The sequence below is a fragment of the Pyxicephalus adspersus genome, chromosome 8 (assembly GCF_032062135.1).
Source record: "Pyxicephalus adspersus chromosome 8, UCB_Pads_2.0, whole genome shotgun sequence".
NCBI classification, from domain to species: domain Eukaryota; kingdom Metazoa; phylum Chordata; class Amphibia; order Anura; family Pyxicephalidae; genus Pyxicephalus; species Pyxicephalus adspersus.
The window spans coordinates 50859826-50881855 of record NC_092865.1 but is presented as its reverse complement, the minus strand read 5'-3'; the positions used below and the strand labels follow the sequence as shown (position 1 = coordinate 50881855).

The following is a 22030-nucleotide window of genomic DNA, read 5'->3' as shown; positions in this document are numbered from 1 at the left end:
AGAAAGAAAGAAAGAAAGAAAGAAAGAAAGAAAGAAAGAAAGAAAGAAAAAGGAAAAAAAGAAAGAAGAGAGAAAGAAAGAAAATAAATTGATAGTTGATCAGATGATATGTTTCAGGATAGGATTGATTGATTGATTGATTGATTGACAGATCCACCCATCCATTTATTGAATACATATTTTCTTCCATTTGTTGCTCCTTCTTAACATTTATATTATATGTACAATTGTATTATATGTCTATAATATGTAACCGATGTGTCATATTTTAATTGCAACCCATTAAATAAGTTTATTAAGAAGTATTTTAAATATCCAAGATTGGGTAAGTTACTTGCTGATTGCTAAGGATCACCCTCCACTTTTTCTCTTTTGCACTTGGTGGACTATATATCTCAGATTAGGGATGCCATTTCCTGCTGGGACTTGTAGTCATCCGCCTATGGTGATAACAGGTGTAGTGTTTGCGCCTGCGCTGCTCCTTCTCTCTCTCTCTCTTCTTGCTCAGGTCCTGCCTCTCTCCTGGCTGCCATAATATCAATCCAGCGCAAATATCAAAGTCAAGTCGCGTAGGCAGTGACAGCAAACAGTAACAATAGGTGCAAGAGGCAGACAATGCGATGAGCTTGTATAGATATTGTAACAATGCAAATGAGGGCTAGGGGCAGAGCGGCCTTATTATGTACATAAATACACACAGGCGTCTCTGTGCCATCCCTGAGTGCGACTCACACAGGCAGGGAAAAAAGCAAATTTCTTCTGCCAATTCTAGATAGAAGAGAGAAGGAGAGAGACTGGCATCCTCCCTACACTGGTCTATGTACTGCCTACCCAGATCAGCATCACCTCTACACATGTGCCACTGCAAACAGGAGATGCCAACCGTGCCAGGAGGACAGCAGGTAAGGGAAGCACCCAATGCACCATCCAGCTCTAGGTGTGCATACCTACCCACTCATATTGCTTCCATGCAGATCTGACACATCTGTATTCTGACCATATTCTATTCCACACAGCAATCAGTGCAATGGACAGTTCTGTGCTAATGACACTACATGTCTCTAAATCATACAAACATGCCAACATACAGAAGAAAATCCACACATGCTAAGACAGGGATGCCACAGCTACCAGGACAAGGAAATGCAGACTACAAGCACCAAGAACATGGGGAGTGAGGATACAGCTGTGCAAGGCAGACACAAGAAGGAACATTAGAAACATACAGACACACAAATATTAACAATGACACTACTATACAAAAGATGAGAAATGATTATATGTATATATATATATATATATATATATATATATATATATAGGCAGGCTGTGCATTGAAGTGATGGGAATCCTTGGTGTCTTTTTCCCCCTCAGCAGCACCTGCTATGTAGGCGCAGCCCAGTCCCGTGCAGGAGATTTGAGGAGCTTTGCATGTTTTAAGCCCCATTTGTTGTGTGCAGGTCTGAGATCCGCAGGACACCCTCCTGACTGGGCATTAGACTCATGGCAAGCAGACACACACGTGCCCCTGGTGCTGGGCGCATTGAGGAATAAAAAAGGGGATTTAGCTGCACATATTGGGGCGCAGACTGATCCATCTCCAAGCCTTGAGTGTGTTCTTCCAGCTTGATGAGCTACAAGAGTCTTATCTCTCATCTCCATAATTCCAGCTTTCACCTGCCCTTATCTGATCTGCTCATTGCACTCATATATGTAAATATTTGTGCCCGGAGAAGGCTGAGAAATGGAGGCCAATAGCAGCCTCCACAATGCGCCACCGACAATGGAAAAATGAGCAGCGAGAAGGATCGGAGGATGGAATAGGATTGGAGATCTGTGCAAATCAAAGCACTCAGATATTAAATGGCTGCGCTATAGATGGGGTGCAGATGGGTGACATTATTTCTACCCTTGGCTTAAGCTTTTCTTTGCTGAGTTATGCAAAATGGTCAATTCATTATTAGGATGTAAATCCCTTTTTAAACTTTTATTCAAAATATCTATTACCAAAAAATAACCAAAAAAGTAAAATGAAAATAAATAAATAAATAAATAAATAAATATATATATATATATATATATATATACATAAAACTAAGAACTAAGTACATTCATTTCATCTCCACATCAACAAACATTGATGGCCACTTTCAGTAAATAGGTGTGTAATGTACTATACTGACTATACTATAATAACATTGGCAGATTTTGGGCAGAAGTCAGAAACCCCCTCCTCTGGTAGAAGCAGGAGGACCCGGAAGGCTGTGTGTGTAGGCTGTGTAGGGTTATGTATGACGCCAGCACTGAGTGTAGTGTTGTAGATGTGTTGGTGGCACTCAGACTGGCCGTGTGCTGCATTGGCTGCGCTTGTGTTGGCACCCCGGTTCCAGGTCTCTGGGTTCTCTATGTAAGTATATGGCTGCTCTTCTTCTCATGCATCTTATAAGTGATTTACACCCGGCCTGTGCTGGAAGTGAGCTGGGTTATGTAGTTTTGTGGCTGACAGTCAGGATTTCATAGTGTGTGTTGGTGATCTTCATATCTAGGTGCCCTTGAATTGTGGGGTGCACAGGGATGGCAAGCAGATTGGTGCAGACATTTTCCTGAGCCATCGCATTTGATTGCAAATTAAATTTACTAATGAGCGAATTTTTATTGTGTTAAATAAAGGCGATCCGGTTTTTGCAATCCTTATTGATCCCAATCTGTTGATGAACTCCTATGTTCCCATTCTCCCCACACAACCAGCCTAAACCTGACATGGCATAACATTTCTTCTAAGTACACACAATGTGTATTTTATAATCTAACGCTTCATTCTTCATGTTCTGCCATCTCAGAATGTATAAAGATCTTATATATTCGCACATCGTGCACAAGAATGAGAAAAGAGAAGAACATTATTTATAAACAGAGATTGATGGAAATGTAACAATTCTTTGATATAATAAAGGGAACGAAAGCAAAAGGAAAAGAAAAAAGAAAGTTGTCTATTCAGAGAGGGAAAGGGAGAGAGAATACATTTTCAACACAATAATAATCGATTAAACGAAACTTTAGAGAAGAAAGAAAAATACGGAGAAAAAGAGATGAATGTGCGAATATATAATTACATATAAGAATATATATATAGAGAGAGAGATCTTGGATTCAGATCACGTCGCTGCAGGATAGATGGATAGTGAACTAGTTGCCCCACACCTAGACGGATCTCCCCATCCCTGACAATCATACTCCATGCGGATTCTCAGACTACATCACACCTGCTGCGGCAGAAGGTCGCATGCGACTTTTTATTCACCAACATAAACCAGTGAATTTGTTGGGGGGGGGGGGGTTCTTCCATCTGAGCCTAGTAGGGAAGGGAGGGGAGAGCCCCGTGGACCCCCTCTAATCTCTACCTGCACTTCTCATGCCCAATCCTATTAGGGACCTGGCTCGGTCCCGCAGTGGCAGTGCAGGGGTTAAGGATATGGGAGCACGATGGCATTAATTCCAATCTAAACATGTAATCCAAGCATGACTTATCAGCCCGGCACTGCACTGACAGCAACCTGGCACCGACCATGGTGACTTTATTGTGCCCACTGACACGTTCCGTACACACAGGCGATCCCCGGCCGATCTATTGCAGAGTTTATCTCAAGCTGGAATGACACTGAAATAAACAATCTTTATATGATTTACTACAACATACAAGAGATCCTGATGTGCGACCGTTCAATATGTGCTAATATTTGGGAAATACTGATGTACTTTAATAAATAGGATGCAGTCAGTGGTAAAGGAACTAATCATGTTTAAAAAAAACTATAGGACTGTGGCTTTTTTTACCATTTACCTAAAATATAAAAATTATAAAAATATAAAAAAATTGTAAAATTTAAGCAATTTCACAGGATGCCCAATATACACACACATATATTTATATACAAGTATATGATACAGGTTCCCTGGCTCACAAAACAAATTGTCCCAATTTTCAAGCGATGTTTGCGTTTAATTTGCAGTTACATTTTCAGACATTTTATATAAAATTTGCAGGTCATTAAGAACAAAAAAACACTGAAAATTCCACAATGAATCGGTTTATTTTCAGTTACATTTAATATGTGAATAAGTTACAGATAAAAAGTTGAGTTTTTGAAAAAAAAGTGCCATTTTGTAAATTGTATGCAGAAGGTGAATTATTATCGCCGGGCGATGTCTGTCCGGGTTAGTCGGTCCTGGGGGGTTATATGGTCTCTATATGGTGGTGAGTTGCCATGGGTGTCTATGGGCTGCACACTCCGGGGCTGGGGGGTGACAGATTGCTGGATGACAGGCCGATGTCACAGATCTGCACAGCTCTTCAGTCACACTGAGGTGGTTCTGATTATAAAATAGGGAGGAAACCCAAATGGGTCCACATGAGGCCACAGAAACTAAATAAGACAGCGAAGGGGGGGGGGGGTGATTTAATTATCACTGGAGAACAAACTGAGACATAATTGGCGCATCATCTCAGCGCAACAAAGTGCAAACAGGGACAGATCCATTAACTGTATATATTCCCAGTATAGTTGTGCACACTACCAGTATAAATGTATATATTCCCAGTATAGTAGTACAGTAAACCTGTGTACTATCAAAGTATAGCTGTACATATTCCCAATACAGCTGTACACATTCCCAGTGAAGATTTGCACATTTCCAGTATAGATCTTCATATTGCCAGTATAGCTGTACAGATTACCAGTATAGTCCTATATATTCCCTGTATAGCTGTCAAAATTCCAAGTAAAGTACTACATATTCCCAGTATAGATCTGCACATTCCCAGTATAGTTGTCCATATTCCCAGTATAGATCCGCACATTCCCAGTATAGCTGTCCATATTCCCAGTATAGATCCGCACATTCCCAGTATAGCTGTCCATATTCTCCCAGTATAGATCCGCACATTCCCAGTATAGCTGTCCATATTCCCAGTATAGATCCGCACATTCCCAGTATAGCTGTCCATATTCCCAGTATAGCTGTACTTATGCCTCCCCAGGTTCCTTGCAGTGCAATGAGAGTTGAGTTGCTCTGTATAAGAGTGGGGTGTTTTACCCCCCCCCCCCCCTTGCCCCCGATTATTCATCCATCAGAGCACCCCAGCAGTTTTTCATGCATTGCACGCAGTGACTGATTTGCGCCCCTTTCCCATTAGCTCCCCATCTGACCCCCATTAACACCCCAATGTAAAAGTACTGGATCAATAAACCTAGACTTGTCAATCCTCATGCCACCAAATCCATTCTCATCGTCCATCCTTCAGGAATGGGTTGTTGGGGATACCCCTTAGTGTCCTTTGGATCTTTTATAATACGTGAGCCCCAGGTTTCCCTTCTGCCCCCGGTTGCAATGAGCAGCACTCACCTATATTCAGTGTTTCATGCAATTCCATCGATGGAAGGGCTTTTCCCTGAGCAGTTGTTGGCTCCCTCATACACAAGGCAATTCAGGGTCTAGAAGAAAGGGCAAAATGGGCCCCCAGCTGTGTCCCCAGCCAGGGAAGGAGAATGAGCAACAAGTCCTGATCAGTCAGAAGGAAGAGAAGAAAGTTTTTGAGAGCAGGGACAGGCAAGATCTGTGTCCCTTGTTCTTCCTCCCTCCCCTGCACACAGATCCTTTTCTAGCTGCATTTCCTACTGCCTGGACTAGGAATTAACCTCTGAGGTGCTGCGCTGCATGCCAAGCCACTCACACCAAGCAAAACACAGTCCATGATCAAAGGTTTAGGACGCAGGCAGCTGTACTGGTACTACAAGTCCCAGCAACATGTATTGCCACAGCATTTCTTCTAACTTTAATTCAAGCTGGCAGATTTTGTCATCTCCCAGGTCAACCTAATCGATGGCTCATTCAGAAAGGCTGAAGAATATAATTGGCACTTTTTTGGGGTAGGGGGAGTAAAGCAACGAGGGGGGGGCTCAGGGTATTGTGATTGACATGTCCGCATAGCAAAGCCTTTCCTGCAAAATGTGATTTAAATTACTACTGTCAAGGCTGCCTTTACGACTCCTGGAGGTTGTAGCTGTGTTTGTTTATTATAGAATGTGACATTTTAGCTAGTTAATCATTAAACGGTGGCTTTTGTGAGCATGGAGGAGAAAATCTGGGCTCTGTACTAATCATGCCTTACATGCAAAAAGCAGTGCTGCTGTGGTAACCCATAGCAACCAATTCAGCACCAATTACTTCCATTCTGAAGCTTGAAATAAATATCCTGGATGAAAATAATAAATCACAGGGCATTTTCTTGGGTATTTGATGTTAACATGGGCTAAGCAGATTTATTAGGGGGGATGCAGTGGCTGCAGCCATGATATAGGGTTGCTACTGGCTGCCAGAGTTGAGCTGAATGATTGGGAAAAACCTTTAATTTTCTTGTGAATTTGGTAGCAGAGGGTGACGTCAGGGGCCAGGCGTCTGGATGGCTGCTTTGGCAAAGAGGAGAGACAGCATCAAAAGCCAGCCTCCTATTACCTAATTACTAACTTTCAGCCCTTTAAATCCACCACCCCCTCCAACTCTTTGGAAAAACACACAATCAAAGGGTCCAGTCCGGCCCAGTCCATGTCTCCCAGCCCCCAATCTGTCCCCATACACACCCTTTATTGATGATATTCCTGAGCCAAGCCCTGGGTCAGTACACTGGCTCCAGGACTCTGACAATAAGCTGCTCCCATTAACCCCTCACTGCCCGATCCCTGCAAACACATCAGTCCTAATGGGCGAATTAACATGGTTTGTTTTAATTAGTTATTGTGTTTGCAGTGAGGAGGGAATGCTACGCTACAAAGCCTTCATTTACATAGTCTAATAGTTCTTTGTTTTGGATCTGGCTAGACTTTGCTTGTATCCTTTTTATACCATTTATGTGCTAATCTATACATCTCACACCCACATACAGTGACTACACATCGCTTATGGCCTAGGCAATGGAATACAAAGTGTCATTTTCTGATTCACAACATTCTACAGTGGAACATTGCAGAATTAGCTATTGGGGATGTGTATGATGTCCTAATGGATATGTCCTAACAAAGGATCGCTTACCTCTAATTAGCTCATTATTTATTATATATTTTTAAATAGGTATTTCATGTCAAAGTGGGATTCTAATTATCAAAAAAGGTAAATAATTTAGAATATATACGGTATCTATAGTTTACAGAAGCATGGATTTTTACAATGATAATCTTGAATTTATGGATGATTAAGGAAAATCCTCTGCAATTTAACCAATGTATTTTATGTGTTTTTAGTGCTGTAATACAAACTGCATATCTATCTATCTATCTATCTATCTATCTATCTATCTATCTATCTATCAATTGCATTTCCCATGCTTTTTTCATCATTACTAAAACAATTATATAAGTTTATATTTTCACTTTGGATGGTTCGTCATGGATAGATAGGTACATAGATAAAGTACAGGTTAATGGACTGGAAACATACCTGTTTATAGGATAGTTACATATAAAGGGTATATAAACAGATATGTGAATATGGCTTTACAAGTAAAATACACGAATAAATAAGTCAGGGATAACCCTGAGAGTATCTATAACTATGTAGGAGATGCAGTTGCATAAATGATACACACAACTATATATATATAGTCACATAATTACAGTTATATAGATTTAGGTTACTATGCTGCTGATAATATATAGTGATATGTACTTAACATTAGTGATAGATAAGATATAAGATACAAGCGTGGAGATCATATATATATATGTAATAAAGAGATAAGGGTGTGAAACATTGCCTCTAAGACAGATCGGTATGTATATGTGATAGAACATATATAAGTAATAGGCAATACTCATATAGTCAGATATAGACATAACGTTTAGACGAAATACAAACATTTGAAATGAAGAGAGATAGGTATGTTACATTAAAATCATTATTGCCTTTGAGACAGATCGTATGTATAAATGAAAGATAAAACATGTATAAAAGTTATAGATTAAACTCCATGTACTCAGGTATTATGGTAAAGATGATATACAAAAATATATACTATAAAAACACAGGTGTTACACATTAAATACACCATTGGCAACGAGACAGGTTGTTACATACAAGTGATAGTGATCTATAAGTGATAGATAATACTCCATTTAGTCATAGAGATGATACATAATATTGTGTACAAACAGAGATATATATGTAACATTAAATAAATATTTATTTCTGAGGTAAATCGCTATATCTAAAGATAGATAATTACATATATCATTATATATTATTATATTATTATATATTACATAGTAAATGATGTATATAAAAGTGTCATTAAAAAATACACAGATATGTTTAATGTAAAAAAAATGATCTCGAAGGTATTGCTTTATATAAGTGACTAAAAAGACATATATAAGTGATAGATAATTAGTTAATATCCCTTACATTCAGTTAAAGGCTTACAGTATATAAATATATATATGTATGTGTGTGTGATATGTATATACATACAGTATTAGATAGGTATGTAACATTAAATACATTCTTATCTCTGGAACAGATTGTTATATATCAGGATAGATAATATCCCTTACACTCAGGTAAAGGCTTACAGTATATATATGAATATATATATATATATATATATATGTGTGTGTGTGTGTGTGTGTGATGGGTATATACATACATATATAAATGTGAAAATAGATAGGTGTGTAACATTAAACACATTTGTATCTCTGGAACAGATTGTTATATATCAGGAGAGATAATATCCCTTACATTCGGATAAAGGCTTACAGTATAGATAAGTGGTGGATCATACTCCTTGTACTCAGATATAAGGATCTAGCATACAGTATAAGAGATATGTGGTATGTGACACTGAATACCTAATTATTATTGGTACAGATTGTTATGTTGGACTGCTAGATAATACATGTATAAATGATAGATGGGATGGAATATACTATAAACATGCAGGTGATTCACACAAATGTAAAATAAAGACTGAGGTGTGAAGTGAGCAGTCATAGATAGAATTGATTCACATATTTGTATACGTGACAGATAGATCCCCAGTGATGGGTCTATAGATAATCTGCATAATTGTACGTAATGAGTAGATAGAGAGCAGTGCAATAAACATTGCAGCATGCATAGTGTATGTAAATGTTGGAGAGACCATCCCTCCCATTAAGTGGAGTCCCTAATGAAGCCCCTCCAGTAATGACCCCCCCTCCCCCTGGGCTCTTTAGATGTTTGGAGTGAATTAGGGAATGTGGATTTTCAGGGGAGTGACCAATAGCAGCGTGGCTTTGGTTGTGGGCGCGCTGTGATTGGCTGGCCGGGGGTTATTAGCTGTGTTCATGTCTAGTGAAGGGAGTCCAGCTGGCGCCAGGGCTGACATAGGATGCTGCGGGATGTTCCAGGGGAGGCCAGAAGCACAGAGGCTGCCATCTGAGTAACATTCGCTGCTCCTGGCTGGAGAACACACTGCACTCCACCGATTCTTCTCAGGGGATATCATAAGGCACATTCCGCTGTAAGTACTCCCTGCCAGCCTGCTGCATTCTATTTATTGCTATCATTGCAATGTCTCATTACCAGCATGGATGTAGTCACTATGGAGCCCTGCACATTAATTGTCTTTTATTTACAAAGTGTCCTTGCTGTATCAATAACCCTGGCATCTGTACTCCGCTACTGCATACGGGGCGCTATAGGTAGCCCTTTAATTCCTTGGTAGCTCTACCGCCTTGTACAAAGTATCAGTGACTCCATGTACAATCCTATAGGAGCGATGATCATTATTATTAATACCCGGGACATTTTATGGAATGTATGTTATTAGATGCTCAGCTGCATTTGATGCGAATATTTAGTAACTTTCACTTCTTAAATCCAGTGCATTCGCTGGGTAAGACTGATCGCACAGAGCGATGTCTTAATGGAGAGACGATGTATTCCTGATCACTTCTGCTTGATGTATTGTCGGCTTAGTTATGTATTATTATGGTGTTTATGTAATATTATTATTAGGAGATTTGTTATATTTATACCTTATTGTGCTGCCTGTGTGTTAGGTGATTTGCAGTATTATAGAAAACAGCTGTTATAGTTTTTATATATTATTTGCAGTTGTAGTGATACATATTATCGATGTCTTTTTATTATATACTTTATATTTATTATTATTAGGACCAGGATAGTGATATAACGTGTCTTATGATATTTGTAATATATTGTTTGCATTATTGTATTAATACAAAGTATCATAAACTACTATGGTGTCTTTGTAATATATTAGTATTGTGTCTATTAATTCATGGTGCCTAGATAATATATTGGCAGTATTGAAGTGATACAAAGTATCTGTACAGTTATGATGTCCATGTAATGTATAATTAGCCGTATAATGATACAAAGAATCTATAATACCTTTCCGATGTCAATGTAGTAGTATAACGAAAAGCAGAATTGTAGGTAAACAAAGTATCTATTACTTCTGTCATTGTGATATATTATCAGCAATATGTTCTAGTACTACTTAGGTTTCTATATATTAATATTATTAGGATATTGCACAGTACAAAGTATCACATCGGTATGGTGTCACTGGTATAATATTAATTGTATCATAATATACAAAGTATCTTTATAATATTTTTCAGCTCTGTATTGCACAAGTTCACACTGCTGTGTTGTCTTATATTATTGGTACAAAGCATGGAATGAGTTTGGGGCTCTGGATGTGATATTTGTAGTGGCAGGTTTATGTTCGGGGATTTGGTGGTAACCATCTTTCTATTCTTCTTCTCCAGGTGATCTTGGTTGATCTGCAGGTTCCCAGGAATTAGGAGGAATTCACTTTCGGTTTCAGACTTCAGTGCCTGAAATAATAAGAAGTCATTATACATAATCCAAGGGCCCACGGACTTTTGGGTATATTTGGAAGTGAGGAACATAGAATGGAGGTGGCCACCGACCAACCTCGCTGGATGGCACATCATGCTGTTCTCAATGGGCAGCACCCAGAGAGCCATCACCCCGGACTGGCACACAACTACATGGAGCCAGCCCAGCTGCTGCCTCCTGATGAGGTGGATGTGTTTTTCAACCATCTGGATTCACAAGGAAATCCTTACTATGCCAACTCTGCCCATGCCAGGGCAAGGGTCTCCTACAGCCAGGCTCACGGTAAGACCCCTCTGCTTCTGTATATGTGTGCGCTATATACACTGGCTGTGTGTGCTCGATACACTTCCTTGTTCAGAATGGCAGTGATCCTTGACTCTGTACCAGAGTCTGATATATGATAGATGGGCATATGTGGCATCTAGGCATTACACAATGATTATATTCTTAGCTGAGAGTATTTAGGAAACCCAAAAAAGTGTCCATTACACAGCTCCTTACACAATGAAGAATAGATCATAAAGATAAGTAAAGGAGGGTTCGAGCTGCACTATAAAAAAGGAAGTGGAACTAGACCTAGAAATATGAAATAAGAAAGAGTTCTCTAAAAATGAAATGCGGTTCCTGGCACCGAATTTGTAACGCCGCATTTAGCTAACAAGGCCCTATTTAGTACTTACCGCACTTTGTTCTTCAGCAGTGATCCTCTAGCTAATTGCTTGTTAGTATTTTCTCTATTACATATGCCTGGAGACTATTTTCATCTATCGATGTTAATTCGCACAACGTTCACACACATTTCACCAGCTGACTACAATTACAATGTAACAAAATGTCAATCTTGGGCGAAAGCTGTGTAAATGTAGTGTAAAAATATTTATCTATTGACGCCTAATCGTGTGTTTAAATTTGATACATTTATGCATTTAGATTGATTGCTTTTTTAAAAAATAATTCAGCCTTCTATGTGCTAAATAAATGGATTAATTGTGTAAATGAAGATTTATAATGTACATTGCAGGTCACGTGATAGCATTCTGTGCCCTGCATTTGTAGGGGTTAATGGTGTTTTTGTAGATATCAGATCATATGACATTTCCTACATTCACATTATATAGAACAATATTTCTGTATTATCGCAAGCATGTGTATATGACATTTGTGTATGTTAGGTGTGTGAACAGTAGCTGCCAGACATGCATTTACCTTATGTTGGCACTGAGTTTGTTCTGGAGGATACAATCATCACACAATGATTTAAACATTGTAATATAGTAACATTTGATTTTTTTCTGTATGATTTATTTGTATAAATGCAGTATAAGTTGGATATTTGGATGCCATAATTAATGCCCATGTCCTGTGCCCACAGCTCGCCTGACTGGCAGCCAGATGTGCCGGCCACACATTCTGCACAGCCCTGGACTTCCTTGGCTGGAAAGTGGCAAGTCGGCCCTGACTGCTGCCCATCATCACAACCCCTGGACGGTCAGCCCATTTGCCAAGACCCCTCTGCACCCCACTGGCGGCTCTCTGTATCCAGGCGGAGGCTCTTCAGGTGCCCCATCTTCCTCCCACTCCAGCCCTCACCTGTTCGGTTTCCCCCCTACCCCACCCAAGGATGTGTCCCCCGACCCTGGCAGCGCAGCCTCCCCCACCTCCAGGGCTGAAGATAAGGACAGTATCAAATACCAGGTATCCCTATCTGAGGGGATGAAGATGGAGGGGGGCAGTCCCCTGAGGAGCAGCCTGGCACCAATGGGCGCCCAATCATCCACTCACCACCCTATCCCAACCTACCCATCCTATGTACCTGCAGCTCATGACTACAGCAGCGGTCTTTTCCACCCTGGCAGCCTGCTGGGTGGACCAGCTTCCAGCTTCACCCCAAAACAGAGGAGCAAAAGCAGATCGTGTTCAGGTGAGATCCCTGGTCTAGTAATCATTAGAGGACCAATAACATATCTAAAAAAATATATATACATGTCAAAGCATTCATTCCTTTATTCATACATAAACCAACACCTGACCAACCACCCCATACAATCCAATAAAAATAAATTAGCCAATCACCTCTACACTTCTACATTTTATATACTTGTGATGAGCCAAATCAATAACCCATATACTTTTCCACTGTACAATCTATATATATTTACTCATCTAATTAGTATATTAACTTGTGTACACATCACTGCCCCATGCACACTTACCTGCCTATACACCCCCCATCAAGTTACATGTATTGCTTAAACATGAACCCAACCAAATGTAAATTATAGGTGGTGAAAATGTTCACAAAAATGTGTCATCCTATCGTGCAGAATTTTCTATTTACATTAAGTGAATGTTTACTGTTTTTTTTTAATTCTGAAATCAGCCTTGTTGAAGTGGATATACTGTATTTTTATGACATCATGCCCTTAGAACCTGGGTGGGTGAGTGTAGCTGCAGGGTTGGGGTAATAGATTAAATATGACATTATTATTACACTGTACCTGTAGGGCTACAGAACCAGACTTCCCAATGTGTCTTCATGAATATACATGAATTTCTGCTAACCTCAGCCATCTGTACTAAAGCAACAAGTACTAAAGCAGCAATATATATATATTAAGAATAATATATTTATATATAGATTTTAGGAATCTTCACAATTTTATAGTAATTATCCAATCAAGTCTATAAAAGAAATGAACATTAATTAGTTTTTTTATAGGATTGTATAACAACTAAATATTCACAATTTATAATGTGCAAAATATCATGTGAAATGAACCCAAATGCAGAGCTTGTAGGTCTTCATTGGCATTATAAACTCAAACCTAAAAATTGCTGGAAATATAGGTACCAAAACGACCAATTCTAATCACATTTTAATATAATGAACTTACATTATTAGGGCAAAAGTGAAAATAATTAATTTCAAATTAAATTTTTTTTGCATCTTTTGAAAATATAATGTATATTTTTAAAGGTCATTTTAAGGTATATTTGTATATGATAAATATACTCAGTGATTTTTTTTAATTAAGCCCTGTTTAGATTTATCAATATTTGCATCGCCTGCAGTTTACACAAAATCCTGCGTGTAAAAAATCACTAATGCATAAACATAAAAAAGAGAAAAAATCATGACTGATTGTTTTTGTAGAAATATAAACCCTCCAGCCCTGCTTCCTGCTTCCAGATCAAGACACAGGGTGGACACTTGCTTGTCTGTACAATTCTGCCTCCAAAATTCCTCCACTGAAATACAATCAGCATTGCTGAATACTTCCAGATCAAACATCATTTTCTACAGCAATATCACATTATTATTTTATTTTTGCATAAATAAAAATCAAACACAAGTCCAGATTGTATCTCACAGGCACAGGGCTTGCAAAATCACATTCATCCCTTTCTAAATCAGATGAATTTGTTTTGTCACTTTCACTTTTGCACAGTGTAATAATAAATGTTATTTAATAGCAATGGTTACATGAATATTTCAGGACAATGTTTAATTATTTTGGCACATTTGCATGTTATAGGGTGTTTTCGATCTAATGAAATGTGTGTAGTTTATATGTCATAGAGGTGAATGTTGCTCCTACAATGTCGCAGGGTCAGTGTAGACAAGTCTCTGCTGTACTGTGTGCGACTTTTTTATTTGTTTGTGAAGGACAGTGCAAAAATATTGTGAATTTGTTTTTAAAGAAAGAAATCCGGTTTCTTCGTGTTTCCATTTAGAAGGGAGAGAATGTGTGAACTGTGGAGCTACAGCCACCCCATTGTGGAGGAGAGACGGGACCGGCCATTACCTCTGTAACGCCTGCGGGCTCTACCACAAAATGAACGGTCAAAACCGACCACTTATTAAACCGAAACGACGACTGGTAGGTGGCAGCCATTGGGCATGGGGAGAGGGGCTCATTCATGTCCTGTCATCTATCTGTGACATGTTCATTATTAATAGACTATAAAATACAATTTTCCTTTCTGTTAAAAACAGCACTGAAATCCCTTTATTTTGTCCAGGGGGCATCTTGTCTGCGAAGCTAGCAATCTATTTTAAAGAATGGCTTGGGATATGGCTATCTTCTAACTTGCTTTAATGCTAATATACGCATGAGCTTCTAAATCTGTGGCTGCAGAGCTAACAATCTGTCATGATAACATATCAGATATCACTGTATTTAAATGGCTACATTCATCTGTACTTGTTTAATAGCGAAGCTAACAATCTTTTTCTGTCAGGGCCGATTTACTGACAATAATAACTAATTGGTAAATATTCAATAGAATTATCCAATTATGTTAAACAAAAATGTGTTCAGTTTAAATGATTGATAAGGTGCAGATTCTACTTAAGTGATTGGATGAAAAAATTGAATATTCACCCAATTGTTTCAGTGAAGGTTCTTTACTCCTTTAGACAATCAGTTGTGTGCGATTTCTTTATAAAAGCTTTGTAATATCAATTTCCCTAAATATTAATGCCTGTGCAGTAACAGTGGTTATAATAACCTATACATATTGTGATTTCCAGCATACAGCAGTTCTAGTTACTGAACTTTTTACAGATCAGTCTGCATGTATAGGTGGTGGGGTGTAAATGTTTGACTGCAGATCTATGTAGATGAATAGTCTATAATAGTATTTGTAAAAGTTATTATGTTTTTTTTTTGTATTGTACCCAAGCTCTGGCTTTGCTACTTGCCTGCAGAGCTAATAATCTATGGAGTAAGTCTATATAAATCTCATAGAATGTATGAAGTACTCTTTAGTATTGTACTTATGCTCTGAATAGTATCTGATATCTGAATAGTTTCTAGGAGTCTTATTGTATATAGATCAGGGATTCTATTTTCGATTTGTATCTATGCTCTGATGAAGCTACCTGTCTGCAGAGTTTATACAATTGTTTTGTATACATTTATTTTGCATTGTATGAGCCTGCAGAGCTGACAATCCATGTAGATACGCGTCTATTTGTCTATACAAGTCTTATTGTATGCATAGGATCGGGATAGTCTTGTATTGTAGCTATGCCCTGATAGTGCTATGTGCCTGCAGAGCTGACAATCTATGTATATCCCATATATACAAGTCAGATAGTTTATATAGAATGCTCTATGGGGCAATGTGCCCAGTATAGGAGATCTCAGGATGATTCTGCTCTGTTCTATCTGATGTCAGTAATTGACCTAAGGGGGATTTATCACAGATCAGCTCTCAGCATTGGAAAGATTGATGTGTATGTTTTTCAGTAAGCCTTGCATAGGTTTGTTCTAATTCATCAGCTGGTGACACACAGCAGTCTTTACATTGCAGCCTTGGACTGACCTTTGCTGGAGCTGAAACACGAAAAGTTTGTTGTTCTGGCCATAGAACAGGGGCAAACTACTTAACCCTTCCCCTCCAGGGCAAATACCTATTAAACGGCCAAACAGTTTATTACCCGGGGGCAAAACGTAGCCCCCTCCTTTAAAATACCTAAATGCAACAAGGGGCAATAAGTCACCATCATGCTATGGATTACTGTATCTGATCAGATCGCTGTCTATGATAACTTTTGTTAAGGAACTACAAGTCCAAGCATGCTCTGAGCTTTACCACTTACAGATCTGCTGGACACAAACTTCTAAAATGTTTTTTTCTCTATTAGAATCCCAAAGATTTAATTGTTTCATTTGGAAAAAAGAAGAAAGTCGGCAGTGAGCTGACTGCAAACTTCTGAGCTAATAGTAACATTTTATCAGCCTCATAAATCAGGGAACCACCCCTAACTTAATGTGACTTTCTGAAAAGGCCATGGAGTCATTTCACTTGTGTAGTCTACAAATTGTGCGAAGGATTTTTTTCTCTCATTTATTTCTGCGCCACTCAGACAATCCATGGATTTTTTCTAAGCTATTCATTTTCCATGGAGTCACCTACACTTTGTATTCAGAACCTTTTCTCTTTGTTGTAATGGCAACATCTGATCTCATGCTACAAGTTTCCTATCCGGATATCTGCACTGGGCTGATAAGGAAACCTAGGCCCTCTGTTTCCGGACATAAAAAAAGAAAAAAAACCCTGGGGGAGGCTGGGCTGCCTGTTTTGGAATATCCAATATTTTACAAATATTGCTGCTGAGGTTAAAAAATTATAATTGCAATTTTTTGCTGTTTTCTTGCAAAGGCAAAGATGGAGGGGTTAACTCTTTCAGTGCTGGGTGGAAGACAGCTAAGTGGCATTTAGGATTCTTCCAGATATATATGGGACTTGCTCATGTGGAAGGGGAATTCCTCTGAGTCACCTTGCTGGAGAACAGCTCTTCTCTGGCTAATTGACTTTCAAGCTTAGTAGACTGGAATCCCTGGTGGGGGCATTGTTAAGAAGCTTGAAAAAACAAATTATTAAGGACTTTGAAATGATGAAGCACATCCTTTCTTAGCAGACAACCCCCCACCACTATCACAATTTAATGTCATATTTTAGATATGGAAGGAAAGTTCGGAAAGTGCTGGGGAGGGTTAGCCTTAGTTTTGGCAACTGGCAAACATCGCCCTTTTATTTTAGTGAATGTTTTGGAGATGAGAGAATTTGGTTGCTACTGAAAAACAAACATTTGATTTTTAAGAAAGGTAGACATGGTGCACAAAGTGTAGTAACAAATACCAACCAATCAGAAGTATTCTCAGCATCCGGGTGTAATGATCTGGCTGCACTTACCTCTGATTGAGTCTTCTAACTACAGAAGTTGGGTGTTCCTATTACCTAGAGTTTATAAGGATTTTCCTGATCAGTCTATCCTAGACAGGCATACATCCTGATGTAATGTACAGCGCTGCGTAATATGTTGGTGCTTTATAGGTACAATTTGATATTAATAATTCAGCTAATTCAGTATATACGTTACAATATTTTTAATCTATGAAACACAAATGATAAATAATCAACCAAAATTTTCTTTTACATTGATCATTTTTGTTCAATATTTGGAGAGGGCATTTATCAAAAATTAAACAAGTTTTCTTTTCTTGTATCATCATGTCATTTATTCTGAATGGCACTCCAATGTATCTATAAAATGTTACCAAATACATCTGCATTTATTTGCTCAACTGCACATATCAGTTGGCGCTTGTGCCTTACGGAGTGCTGTGTTGACAGGTGTGCGTATGTTTTTCTGTGGGTCCATTCCTTAAATTCAGGGAACAGGCTTTATAATAAAAATCCCTAAGGCACATAGCTGCATTTTATATGTTGCATGAAACAACAACAAATTTTCTTTTTTACGTTATGTCCTATTAATTCCTTAATTAAATGTGCAATTGTTTTGCTAATATGGGCACAAATAACCAATATTGATCCATCTATCCACAGTCAGCAGCAAGACGAGCAGGTACCTGTTGCGCCAACTGCCAGACGACCACAACGACCTTATGGCGACGCAATGCCAATGGAGACCCAGTGTGTAACGCCTGTGGATTGTACTACAAGCTGCACAATGTAAGTTGCCGTGGCCAGTCCTGAATGTTGTGTCTGAGCTTGGCTTGGTAGAAATTGAATGAGATTGGTTTCTGTTAGGTGTTTCCCCTGGGGATATCCCCCACCATTCACTAGCATAGCAATGCCACATCCAATATGGCTTTACAATGCAGTTAGCTTGGCTTCTACATCCCCTTGACACCAAAAGGAGATGGGCAAACAATGATAACACATTCTCCTCTTCTCTTTCACTTTGTTGAAAGGAACTTGAAAGTTAATTATTTAACCCTTTGACAACTGTCTTTGTCAAAGACATAGTAAAAAAATGATGTACATTTTTCATTTGTAGCATTAAAAAAATGAAATGCATTTGTAGCTACTGTATACGTAATAGTCTGCTTTATGTTCTGCTAAAAAAAAATATAAAATTGCATGCACATAAAATGAATAGTGTGAAAATGTGAAAAAAAAAACAGAAACAAAAACATTCACCCAGACCCCTTCCTTTTAGGCTCTTAGTTAAACATTGTAATAATATAATTATTGTGTTAACATGCAATGGTAGCACAACACATATTACCTAATTACAAGCTGAAGGAGTAAATGCTAAGTAGATGGATACAATTTCAGTTGCTAGAGCAGATGATTGTTGGTAATAGTAAGGGCCGATATTTCTGTTATTGGGGGGCATTGAAATTCTGTATAATGAAGAGCCTTTTCTGCCCCTTGGATAACAATCATAAAGGCGCTGAGAATTCAAGTTCTTGGATGACTTTCTTGGAATATAGGGGATAAATGTAGCCAAGCAGTGAGCTATCAGGGTGGACAAACATATAAAGAGTACCTGTTGCTTTTAGATAGCATGAGCCCTTTCTATGGTAATCTAATGTTTATTGTAGACTTTACTGTGTTACCTTTTCCTGGAGAACAGATAAAGGTTTAAATAAGGGAATGGCCACCATGTGTATGTGACACCAGTAGCTCAGTAGCATAAAGTGACAGATCACAAGTGAGAAGTATTAATCATTAACTCAGTGTGTAATATATGTAAGCCCAAAGAGAAAACCATAAATGCCACACAATGTACAGGTTGTCACTCGACAAGTATAACGTAGGTCATGATAGTTTAACAAAAAATGTAGCCGTATGCTTGTCTGCCTTAGCAATGTTTATTCTATGTATTGCCCTTTCAGAAAACATTTCTGACATGAGTTCTGCAGGGGATTCACATGCTCCTAACATGGTTTAGATTAGCCAGTGCATGATGTTCTTGTATTTTGTTACAGGTGAATAGGCCCCTAACCATGAAAAAGGAAGGAATTCAGACCAGGAATAGGAAAATGTCCAACAAGTCCAAGAAAAACAAGAAAGGCTCAGAGTGTTTTGAGGAACTTTCCAAGTGCATGCAAGAAAAGTCTTCTCCTTTCAGCGCGGCTGCCCTGGCCAGTCACATGGGGCCCATGGGCCACTTGCCTCCATTCAGCCACTCCAGCCACATCTTGCAGACGCCGACCCCTATCCACCCTTCCTCTAGTCTGTCCTTTGGGCACCCACACCCATCCAGCATGGTAACAGCAATGGGATAAAAATAGAGACCTTTCAGACTTGTACTCGAGCATGTGGGCATTGCCTGGATTTTGGCGCCCAAGTCCTCCAAGAAGACAATGGAGAAGTGGCTTGCACCTTGTCTGTTGCATCAGATAGGCCTTCACACTGGACTCGAACAGGACCTTTTTGGTGGGACTAGATAAGCACTTTCCTCCCTCTGGACTGGAAATTAAAAAAAAAAAAAGGAATAATCTGTTTTCCACTGACCAACTCACAGTGAAGGTAAAAAAAAAGGTGGACATAGCGGGCTTTTATCTTTTTGTGTTTTTTTTGTTTTTTATTATTACTGTGAATATTGTAAATATGTTAACCGTCTCTTGTGGGTGAAAAGGACCCAGTGATAGATGATGCTGGATTTGTACTGCAGACTCATTTCAAATGGACAACTTTATATATTAAAAAATATTAAAATTATAATGCTTAATTTTAAAGGATAAAAAAAATATTTATTTTTTGCTCCTGATTTTTTTCCATTCCCGTCTCTGGCCTTGTCCCGAGGTCCTCTGGCCTTTAAGCTTTATACAATTTTTTTTTGTGTGTTGCCATCTTTTTTGGACTAGACCACCACAACATGCTTGAACTGAGTTTAACCCCTTCTGCTCCTGGAAGGCCGCCGATAAAAAGGTCTTGGAATAAAAGACCATGAAAGCAAACATTGAAAATTATTTAATGTGGTTCTTTTTAAGTGATTGCACCTGGTTTAAGGTTTTGAGGCTTTATATTTTCAGATGCTCATTGGCTTTGTTTCCCAACATTCTTTGATAGTATATACCGGGTTGTCTTAAAATGTGCTTTCTTCAAATCTAAAAATAAAAAAGTCTCAAAACCAAGATAGCTTCTTTGTCAGCTCTTTGGGTGAGCAAGATGAAATCTGGAACGCTTTTACTGTCATTGTAAAAACCAAATTTTTGCTAGCCAAGCCTGTGGCGCTCCAAGCAGTTGGCATAAAAGAATTCTGGCATTATATGGCGCCAGTGCTGAAAAACCTTCACATGGCATGTAACTGAAAACATGTATGATCACCAAAGACCAAATGTTTTGTTTAAAAAATGTAATAATGTGACCGTGTTAACGTATTAAACGCTTCTCCCCTTTTCCCAAGCATTCTACTGTTAACAACTTAATATAATGTCATTATGTATATATTATTTAAATAAAGAGAGCAAACCTGGGTGGAGGAAAACAAAATATAGCTATAGACAGTGAAATAAATCATGTATCTAATGGCAGATGTACAAAAATAAAAATAAACATTTTTGTAATAAACATTCCAGGCTTGGCAATTATATTAAACAAATATAAATTGCAGTCATTTCATTAAATAACGTCTTTAGGGGCCAACTCAGATGAGAAAAAGTAGATGGGACAGGCTTAGTTGAGCTACATGTGACGGTTGATCAGAAAAAAATATGCTTTCTGAGGCCCAATAATAAAATGTGGTCCAGAAAAATTTCTTTAAACTCTTAAAAGCCAGAAAATTCTTCAGGAACTCTGATCATCTGGCTGAGGGTTAATTCCTAATGGTACAAGCTGTACATTATTTTGTACCCGTTTTTTTATTATTTTTAAGGGGCGGGTGGGGTACAGGAAAATATTACTGATACAAGAACTGAATAGTGCAATATCTTGCCAGCCTGCAGTTTATATCTGGGGCCCAGAAATAAATTATTTTGTATCGGTAGCCGCATAAAATTATACAGTATTTTTTTTTACATTGTTTTAATTAGTGATCTTAAGTTATTGTTGATTCTGTACACCATGTTTATATATTGTCTGTAAAAAGTGTATGCTATCCTCCCATTCAATGAAGGTGAATACTAAAAATAAAAGAAACTTTTTTGTGCAATCTGGTCTCCTAAGTTTTTTTTTAACATTTATTATTTTTAACATAAGAAATCCTATATTTTAATGGCAAAGGAAGAGAAGTTAAATTCCAAATTAACGAAGCGTGGATCGAGGATTCTGGATCGGGGTTGGGATTTATATATTAAAATATATATTTTAAATATTTTATTTATATTGAAGTAGGCTA

General features: G+C 38.3%; 1 protein-coding gene across 4 annotated transcripts; it reads left to right on the top strand.

The window, feature by feature from the left end:
* Nucleotides 1-588: 588 nt before the first annotated feature.
* Nucleotides 589-21844, top strand: GATA2 (GATA binding protein 2). Of its 4 annotated transcripts, none has more exons than XM_072420555.1 (6): nucleotides 589-902; nucleotides 10833-11208; nucleotides 12299-12847; nucleotides 14629-14807; nucleotides 18286-18411; nucleotides 19677-21844. In XM_072420555.1, exons 2-6 carry the CDS (start codon nucleotides 10980-10982, stop codon nucleotides 19974-19976), a joined length of 1383 nt encoding a protein of 460 aa, XP_072276656.1. In that variant the 5' UTR covers nucleotides 589-902; nucleotides 10833-10979; the 3' UTR covers nucleotides 19977-21844. The 4 variants fall into 4 exon arrangements, with proteins under 4 accessions (XP_072276656.1, XP_072276655.1, XP_072276657.1 ...); XM_072420554.1 differs by lacking the exon at nucleotides 589-902 and adding an exon at nucleotides 2150-2407; XM_072420556.1 differs by lacking the exon at nucleotides 589-902 and adding an exon at nucleotides 9232-9553 and having other exon boundaries at nucleotides 14662-14807.
* The last annotated feature ends 186 nt before the right edge of the window (nucleotides 21845-22030 follow it).

What these genes read in the sequence shown, in the direction of transcription:
- GATA2 (XM_072420555.1), top strand. Translation starts at nt 10,980, where the DNA reads ATGGAGGTGGCCACCGACCAACCTCGCTGGATGGCACATCATGCTGTT. An exon ending in CAAAAGCAGATCGTGTTCAG is followed by an intron (nt 12,848 to 14,628) that starts GTGAGATCCCTG and finishes TTGTTTTTAAAG; the next exon opens with AAAGAAATCCGGTTTCTTCG. An exon ending in TTAAACCGAAACGACGACTG is followed by an intron (nt 14,808 to 18,285) that starts GTAGGTGGCAGC and finishes ATCTATCCACAG; the next exon opens with TCAGCAGCAAGACGAGCAGG.